The 8,941-nt window shown below is 59.4% G+C and overlaps 1 protein-coding gene across 2 annotated transcripts; it reads left to right on the top strand.

The window, feature by feature from the left end:
* The first annotated feature begins 1,818 nt into the window (after window positions 1-1,818).
* ARHGDIA (Rho GDP dissociation inhibitor alpha) lies at window positions 1,819-3,144 on the top strand. 2 transcript variants are annotated; one of them, XM_065896727.1, is made up of 5 exons: window positions 1,819-2,035; window positions 2,138-2,221; window positions 2,484-2,560; window positions 2,641-2,704; window positions 2,832-3,144. In XM_065896727.1, the coding sequence occupies exons 1-5, from the start codon at window positions 1,846-1,848 to the stop codon at window positions 3,029-3,031; spliced, it is 615 nt and encodes a 204-aa protein (XP_065752799.1). In that variant the 5' UTR covers window positions 1,819-1,845; the 3' UTR covers window positions 3,032-3,144. The 2 variants fall into 2 exon arrangements, with proteins under 2 accessions (XP_065752799.1, XP_065752800.1); XM_065896728.1 differs by having other exon boundaries at window positions 1,846-2,035; window positions 2,964-3,031.
* The last annotated feature ends 5,797 nt before the right edge of the window (window positions 3,145-8,941 follow it).

The raw sequence follows: 8,941 nt of genomic DNA, 5'->3' as shown, positions 1-8,941 counted from the left end.
ATGCCTGGGGCAAAGGTTGCAGAAGCCCCAACGAGATAGGCCTCCGCAAACTTCCCCACCGTCGCACCGCCCACGCGGGACGCGCCCACGAGGCCGTGCCCACGAGGCCGTGCCCACAAGATGGCGGCGCGCGCAGACGCCAGGCCCCGCGCGCATGCGCTCACCGCAGCCCGCCCGTCGCGAGCGGAAGTCGCGTGACCCCGGAAGTGGCCGGCCGGGCGCGCGCGGGCGGGGCGGCAAGGTTCGTCATTCTGTGCGGGAGGGAGCGCTAGAGCGGCGAGGACGATCCTCCGGTGAGCGCGGGCGGCGGGGCTGGCGAGCGCGGTGGGCGCGGCAGGCGGGGCGGCCGCGGGGGAGGAGGCCGGGGCCGCGCCTTTGTTCTCGCCGCCCGCCCCGCCCGCCAGCCCCGCCGAGGGGTCTGCGCCGGGCGGGGGCGGCATTGACAGCGGGCGGTGGCCCGGGCGTAGGGCGGGCCCACGTGCGGGTCGGGGGCGCTGGGATCCGGAGGCGGGGGCTAGGGTGCTGGGGGCGGGATCCGGGGGCCGTGCAGGCTTCTTTTGTGGTCGCCGCTCGTGCCCAGGACCCCCTCCCCGCTGGTGCGCGCGGGCCCGGGCCAGGCCGGACGCCCCTTCCCGTGGGCGGTGAGGTCCCCGCGCCCCACCCCACGCGCCGGGCCGCGCCCGGCCCAGATTGCAGGCCCTGCGGAAGTGCGGGCCGCGCCATCGCTCTTAAAGGATCCTGTCGCCTGCGGCCGCGATTGAGTGGCGTTAGGGCGTGAGTCTTCTAGAGGAATTCCAGAGGAAGCAGCAGGGAGGTCTGGAAAAGCGGGCTGGCCCCACCCCGCCTGCGGCGGCCGGGCGGTTCCGGGTCCCTAGCGACCCTTTGTAAGATCTGATCCTTGCGCGGGTCCCAGCCTTGGCTATCTTTACTGGCAACTGGTGGCCCTGACCCACCTCCTGCACCTCCAGGTTAGATCTGAGCGGGTTTCAGATACTCCTCAGGGATTCTAGGGGATGCGACGGTCATCCTTACCGAAGGAAGCCCAGTGGCTGCCCCATCGCTGCTCCTCGCTTTGTCAGCACTGCTGCGGGCTCTTCTGGGGCAGGGTCCGGAAGGAGGGTCCTGAGACTACCACATATTTGCAGCGGTTCGCAAATTCTAGGTCGCAGACCCTCACAATTGGAGATATGGTTGGCAGACACTTAGGATCTCTCATGCCATTTTAGGACTTACCTGTGAGACTGAGGTTGGCCTTGTCATCTGAGCTTTAGGAGAGTCCTGTGTTTGAAGGGTGAGACAGAACTGACCCGTGTCTTGCACAAAGGCTTTGGTTTGCAGCTAGGACGTGTCCGAAGGAACCCTCTGGTTAGAGAGGACCCAGCAGGAGGGGTCCCTTGAGGCAAGGGCCTGGGCAGTTCAGGATAAGCAGCAGGACTTGGTACTGATGTTGCCTGGTGGGACCAGGGTGCTGCTGTTTCCTGGGCAGCAGGGGAGCTGTGCCTGGTCTCCCCTAGGAGCAGGCTGCAGGTTCCATTTAGCTCTGGGTGCTGGACCTGGGGTGGGGTCCCCTGAGGTAGGCAGGGCAAGGAGGTAAGTGTGGCCCCTCTGGGCCTCAGGAGCCAGTGTCTGGGGCCTTTTCAAAGTTCTGGCTGTCGTTGCTTTCCTGTTACAGAAGGTGCACCTCTCCTTGGACCCAGGTGGGGCTTGGCCACCTGCAGAGATCTGACGCAGATCACCTGGGGGACCTGCAGAGGGGGCAGGAGGGGGAACACTGTGGGTCCCTCCGAGATGCCACAGCCCATGCTACCCTGCCCACAGGTGTCCCAGACCTAGCTAGAGGTGAGTATGGCTGAGCAGGAGCCCACAGCCGAGCAGCTGGCGCAGATTGCGGCTGAGAACGAGGAGGATGAGCACTCGGTCAACTACAAGCCCCCGGCCCAGAAGAGCATCCAGGAGATCCAGGAGCTGGACAAGGACGACGAGAGTCTGCGCAAGTACAAGGAGGCCCTGCTGGGCCGTGTGGCCGTGTCCGCTGGTGAGTGGGCCCCGGTGGGTGTGTGTGGACACCTGTCGCTTTTCTGGATGTTTGCTACTATTTTCCCCACTGGTGAAACTCTAACTTGCTGTCACTTTGCAGACCCCAACGTCCCCAATGTTGTGGTGACCCGACTGATCCTGGTTTGTAGCACCGCCCCGGGTCCCTTGGAGCTGGACCTGACAGGTGAGTGGCATCTCTGAGGTTCCTGGCTGGGGCTGCCTGGCACCCTGTTGCTTCCCCTAAAAATAGTTTGTTGGGGTGCTGGCGCCCTCTTGTGGGAAGCACAAGAAGTGTAGCCAAGTGGTCTTAAAAGGCTCTGGCTTTGGTGTGGTCTAGGTCTGGGTTGCCAAGGCTTATGTTGGGGGGCCAGGTGGAAGGGGCACCCCACCAGGGCCAGAGGCTTCCCCTGGCTGAACCTCCTAGTGTGGCGTTCCTCTAAATGCAGGTGATCTGGAGAGCTTTAAGAAGCAGTCCTTTGTGCTGAAGGAAGGTGTGGAATACAGGATAAAAATCTCCTTCCGGGTAAGGAGGAGGCTCAGGGAGGTGCCAGGGTCTGGGGCTGGGGATCCTGGCTGAGCCCTGCTTGGGGTGCCTCCTTGCAGGTGAACCGAGAGATCGTGTCCGGCATGAAGTACATCCAGCACACGTACAGGAAAGGCGTTAAGAGTGAGTGAGGGTGGGCGCCAGGCCCGAGCCCCCAGGAGGGAGGTGGCCACCCAGGGGCTCAGGGATCGGGAGGAAGAGAGGAAACACCCAGCTCTGCTCCCTGACTGACGCCTTTTCTGCATCGCAGTTGACAAGACCGACTACATGGTGGGGAGCTATGGGCCTCGGGCGGAGGAATACGAGTTCCTGACCCCGATGGAGGAGGCCCCCAAGGGCATGCTGGCTCGAGGCAGCTACAACATCAAGTCCCGCTTCACAGATGACGACAGGACTGACCACCTGTCCTGGGAGTGGAACCTCACCATCAAGAAGGAGTGGAAGGACTGAGCCGTGGCTGGGAGGTGGGCAGGGCGGGCGGACAGAAGGACGGACATGCCCCTCCCCACCCCTCCCGACCCCAGACCAAAGTGCTGACAGGGCCCGCCCACGCTGCCGCCACTCCCCCTGGTCTGCCTCCTGGCCGGCCTGTCTGTTCCTCCTCCACCCTTCCAGCCTGCTGGCCCCAGCCTCCTCGGTGGTCTAGTGTTGTTGCTGCTTCCGCCTGTGCTGTGGGGAGGGAGGTCTACACCTCCCCTTCTGTATCCCTTGAGGTTTCCCCACCGTCCTAACCCGACCTGAGGTCCTGGCAAGGGAGCCAGGCATTGCAGAGGGGCTTAGGTCCCCTGGGCCTTCTCTGTTGCCCCACCTCGTGTTCTGGCACGCCCTCCTGGTGGGGGTGGGGTGTACCACGTGGGGCCTCGTTGGGCCGGTCGTCCTCCAGCTTCACTTCTCCCCGGTCAGTCCATCCATCGCTGTCAGTAACCGTCTAACCATGATGCCTTAACATGTGGAACGTGTGCTGAGGGGGCGTCACTAATCTCCTAACCCCGTGTCTGCATGAGCATGTGGTCTCCCCCAGTCCCTGCCCCGTCTGATCCCCGTGGCCCGAGAAGGTGTGTGGGATGTGCTGCTGCTGCTCCCCGGTCTGCCTGGGCCTGGCCAGTCCCCCTCCCCCTGGCCAGGGCTGCGGGGACGGCCCCCGGGGCTTGGGAAAGCCAAATGCCAAACCTTGAGCGGCCTCCAGTCCCATCTGGGAGGCTGGGTGTCCTCACACCTATGCCTTCTCTGTCCCGGTGGGCAGTGCCTAGAGCCCACGGCCCCAAGAGAGAGCCCTCAGCAGACAAAACCAGTGGCCAAGCCTTACCTGTCCCGCCTGGGCCTGCCGGCCTGGAGTCATGTGCCTGGCCTGTCGGTATTTATTGCCTCCATATGTGCCGTCCTCTGGGCCCACTGGCCTGCTGCCTCTGCCCCCAGGCTCGGTGCCACCATCCCCAGCAGGCCAACCGGGACCCAGCCAGGACAACTGTGGGACCAAGCTTGCACAGCTGGAGCCGTCCCCTGTGCCCCCCACCCAACCCTGCCCCTCCCCGGTCAGGTCCGGGCCTAGAACGCACAAGAGCCTGTCCTGCTTCTCCTTTTCTGACCGGGAAATAAACTCCCCCTAAGGAGCCAGGGTGTCTGCTGGTCGTCTCCTGGTGGGAAAGGGGAAGTGGGGCCCCATTCCTCTGCTACCCCAGGGCACCCAGAGGCCGGCCAGGGGCCAGGTGCAGTCGCCACTGCTCCTGTGGCTGTTGAAGGAGAATGGGTTTTAAGCCCTTTCTTAGTCACGTCAGCCCGCGTGGCCAGTGCTACCCTTTCAGCTCTTGTGGGGAAAGGGCGGGGCACAGTCAGGCCTTGGGCCCGGTGGGGTGTCCAGAGTGACTCCGGCACCCGACTCATGGGCCCTGTCCGAGCCTCTGGGAGGGAACGCTTTCAGCCTCAGAGAAGAGGAATCGTGCTGAAGACTTGGGAACAAATGAGATGACTGGGTCACAAGGGACCTGGGATAAGGACTCCAAGCTAGGTAGGAGGGTGGAGAAGTTGGCACCATGGGCAGCAGGGCCAATGGAGGGTGACATGGAAGGCCGGCCAAGCCCCTGTGCCCTGTAGGGCCAGGCAGGGCCAGAGGTCTAAAGGTGGGATTGGTGAGGTGAGATGAACGGGAGGAGATGGGGACCCTCGCTGCATGGAGGTACAAAAGAGCACCTGGTGAGCCCTGAAGGACTGCCAAGGGCCATGCATGTTCCACAGCCAGTCCCGCTGACCATCAGGGTCTCTTCAGGACCTTGGGGTAGGTAGCAGGGACTGTGCTGCCTCAGAGCATCACCCTCAAGGGCACCTAGTACCTAGAACACCCTTTCCCAGCCCTGAGGCAGGAAAGGGCAGTTAGGAATCCCCAGCTCCGGAGTGTCGGTTCCAGAAACTCCCTTTTATGGCTCAATGTTGGTTGCAAAATCTCCCTTTGTGCTCTGAGCTGGAGAGAAGAGTGGTATGTGTCACACCTAGGCAGCCGCTTCCCTGAGCCCGCCTTGGCTGCACCTCCCAGAGCTCGTCACTCCGCCCAGTGCTTATCCGTAGGGTGAGCCCTCCCAGGACCTTATCACCAGCTGGGATGGACTCGGAGGTACCCTTTCACCTCCACCCGCAGTTCAGTGACCACATGTCACGCCAGGATGGCACCCACAGGGCTGGTTATCTCCTGGCCTTCCTTACCAGGGCCCTGGTGGGATTTTGGAGTCTGGGCGCTGGGCGGGGTAATGGGATAAAATGCCACTTGGTGCAGCAGCTGGCCCAGACGTAAATCCAAGAGCCGTACCCCCCAGCTCTGGAATCCACAGGGGTCAAGGACCCTAACCAGCCTCTCCCAGGACTGTCTGCCGGAGGCAGGGGTAGGTAGTGAGACTGCACAGCTCTGGGTTCCGAGGCCCAAGGCCTTTCCCACTAAACTCAGACACAGCTACCTCTGAAACAGCTCTACCTTTGGAGGGGAAAGGCTCCCAGGCGGTGGCTACAAGTTCCAGTCTGCAGGAGCCCCAGGGCCAGCCACAGACGCTCTCTCTCTCCCTGTCCACCTCTTAAGAGGTCCAGTGAAAATCTTCAGACCTAGGGTCAGCCTGTGCTGGCAGCAGTGTGGTTTATTGGGCGAGGGCCTTCCAAGGCTCCGGCAAGCAGAAGGCCTACTAGCTCTTGGATTTTCCAAGCTTTGGTTTGATATGTGAACTCAGACCCCAACTGCCAAGTAGTACAGACACGCTGCCAACAGCCAGGACTTTGTTCTCGTTCCTCCTCTGGTGAAGGATTACATGAGGTGGCACCTGCAGGACCTGCATGACGTGTCTCTCAGGTCCCAAGTCTAACCTGATCCTTCTGGTTCCACCCCAAACCCAAACCTGTCTGTACAGCTCAGTGCCGCTGGGCCTGGGCTCCCTGCCCTAGTGAGCCAGTGCCTGTGACCCTTCCTCTCCACTCCCTCCCTCTGTCCATAGCCCTAGTCATACCCAAGCTTCTGCCTCCTCAGCCATCCCCTAGATGGACCCTTCTTCCACTGAGGAGAGTGGCAGTGGATACCAGGTCAGTGCCTTTATTGTGACTACTCACCAGTTATTGTAGCTTGCTAGAATCTTCTCCATGCCCAGCACTGTCATACTTTACAATCAGGGTCCACTTCAGTCCACCAGGGCCACGCTCACCACTGCACCTTCTTCCTATGTCCCAGCTCACCCATGTGCAGGGCTGTGTGGCCCATGGCACAGCCCTCGCTCCCCTGCTGCTGCTCCACGGTGGAAACCTGCAGTCAGGAGGACTTCCTGGGTGTCCACGAGCCAGCTGTTAACTCCCTCAATGCCTCCATTTGGGTTGAAAGGGAGTTGTTTTATTCTGAGAACTTTTTTTGTTTTTTTAATTTTTGGCCACACCAGGCGGGACGCAGGACCTTAGATCCCTGACCAGGGATCAAACCCGCGCCCCCTGCTGTGGAAGCGTGGAATCTTTTATTTTTTTTTATTTTTCTGGCTGCATTGGGTCTTCGTTGCTGCGGCGCAGGCTTTCTTGAGTTGTGGCGAGCGGCAGCTACCCTTCGTTGCAGTGCGCAGGCATCTCATTGGGTGGCTCCTCTTGTTGCAGAGCACGGGCTCTAGGCGCACCGGCTTCAGTAGTTCTGGCTCACGGGCTGTAGAGTGCAGGCTCAGTAGCTGTGGCGCATGGGCTTAGTTGCTCCGTGGCATGTGGGATCTTCCTAGACCAGGCTCGAACCCATGTCCCCTGCATTGGCAGGCGGATTCTTAACCACTGCGCCACCAGGGAAGTCCCCAAGAACTCTATTTTTGAGAGTAGTCTTTATCAATATGTTTTATCACTCAGTTGTTCACCCAGTGTTTAATGAGCACTTCCTCTGGGCGTGAGAGACCCCTGGAGGACATCCTGAAGCAGCTGTGCTGGGTTCAGAGAGATGCCAGAGCCACAGCCACTGGGGCTCTGCTCTCCAAAGGTGCACTCCAGCTCAGGGCACTGGTATGAGAGTGAACACGGCTCCGTCGCCTCTTCCTAGAGTTGCCCATGAAAGGCATGTGAGTGGCCTTAGGAAAAAGACAGATGCTGACCCTCCCCTCAGGACCAAGGCTTGCAGAGGTGTACAGTGAACCTGGCCTGTGTCCTGGGGGGAAGGATGCACCCCTGCACCTCACCCAACTACTGACCAACCCCAGAGACTGGAGACCTGGGGCATCCCCAAACCTGGCCTCCCTCCAGCTTTCTGGGAACCCCACTTCCCTGCGGACGTGCTTTGAGAAGGTGCACCAATGAAGGCAAGGCATGAAAATACCGTGCCCTGCCCAGGCCAGAGCCCTGGTTTTCACAGAACGATGACTTGGCTGGGTTCACCAGGGCTTGGGCTGCAGAACAGTGGCCTGTCATCACCTGCATCAAGGTGTGTCCCAATTACCCTTGGCTTTGGTCATGGAGGCCCAGACTGAACCAGAGTGAGAGTCAACCACAGCCAGCAACCCAGATCCTTGCTGTTCTGCGTCTGGTCTGTTCTCCCCTTGGTCCCAGTATTCTCATCTTTTGTAACTACTTTACCGTATGCTGTGAGGCTAATCTGCCTCCAAACCATCACAAACTAATAAACATCTTGGTATCTCTTCACTCTGTCCGTATCAGATGAAAAAACTAAAGTCCAAAAATTTAGGCATCTAAACTCTGATTTCATGAGTGCCTCTGAAATCCAGACGTGGTACAAATGTCCCTTGTCTCAGACCCAAATTGTGGTCTGTAAATCGGGGTCATGGCAATCACAAAAATGTTGGGAGATAGGGCAGGAGATATGAGGCAATTCCCACCTTTTCCCAGAGAGCAGAGGGTGTCTGTGATGGCTTATTTTGAAGCACTGCCACTCAGCAGGCCAGCACCCGGGCCAGGACCCCACTGAGCTGGGGTGGAGGCTGCAGCTGCAGAGACACATGTTCATAGCCTTTCGTTGCCTGAGGCCCAGCTCCTGTACAGTGCCTTCTGTGAGGTAGACAGGCATCCCAGGAGCTACAACCACCTCTGACTGACTCTTGTTCTACTGGCCCTGGGGGAGGGGCACAGAGAACCTGGCCTTGACCTTCAGGAATTCATATTCTAGGTGAGGAAGTACCACAAGAGATGAGAAGACAGGCCCTCAGGAGCTACGTGTCAATAAATGCAAACTCTCAGAAGTACAAAAACATCTTTCTGTTTTACCATTTCTAAAATCAGGATGTTATTATATAGCCAACGTGTACATTTAATGTGGGAGTGTCCTCCTTTTTCCTGTCAAGTTATTAAATCGATGAATGAAAATCAGTGGGGTTGGCATTTCACAACCGAGGAAGTGAACACAAATGAAGAAGAGAGTGTAGACGGGGGTGGGGTGGGGTTAGAGTCAGGCTTTGAGCTGTGAAGGAAAAGGAGCTGCTCCGTCCAGAGCCGCGCCGCCCGACAGAAGCAACATTTGGGCGACGTATGTTATTTTAAATGTTCTAAAGCCACGTTAAAGAAAAAAACTGGAGAAAAACAAAAAGCTTTAATACTTTTACTTAAGTCGTCGTATACAAAATATCTCAACATGTCAATATAAAAAGGCATCAAGGGAATATCGTACACTCCCCTCCTGTCCTCAGTCTTGACGTCCGGTGCGTGTTACGCTCACTCCCAGTCACGCTGCTCAGCCGCATTTTAGAGCTCGGTGGCCGCTAGCGACTCCCCTAGTGGACGGCGCGGGTCTACCCGGGCGCCTGAAAGCGACCCAGAGGCTGCTTCGTGGGACTGGCAGCCGGTGGGAGGGAGGGAAGGTGCCGCAGGAGACGGTGCCGGCCCTGACCCTCTCACCAAGGCAGGCGGCCCCATTCTGGGCCCAGC

The sequence above is a fragment of the Phocoena phocoena genome, chromosome 19 (genome assembly GCF_963924675.1).
Source record: "Phocoena phocoena chromosome 19, mPhoPho1.1, whole genome shotgun sequence".
NCBI lineage: Eukaryota > Metazoa > Chordata > Mammalia > Artiodactyla > Phocoenidae > Phocoena > Phocoena phocoena.
Note: the sequence above shows the minus strand (reverse complement) of the source record. Positions and strands in the feature narration are given on the sequence as shown.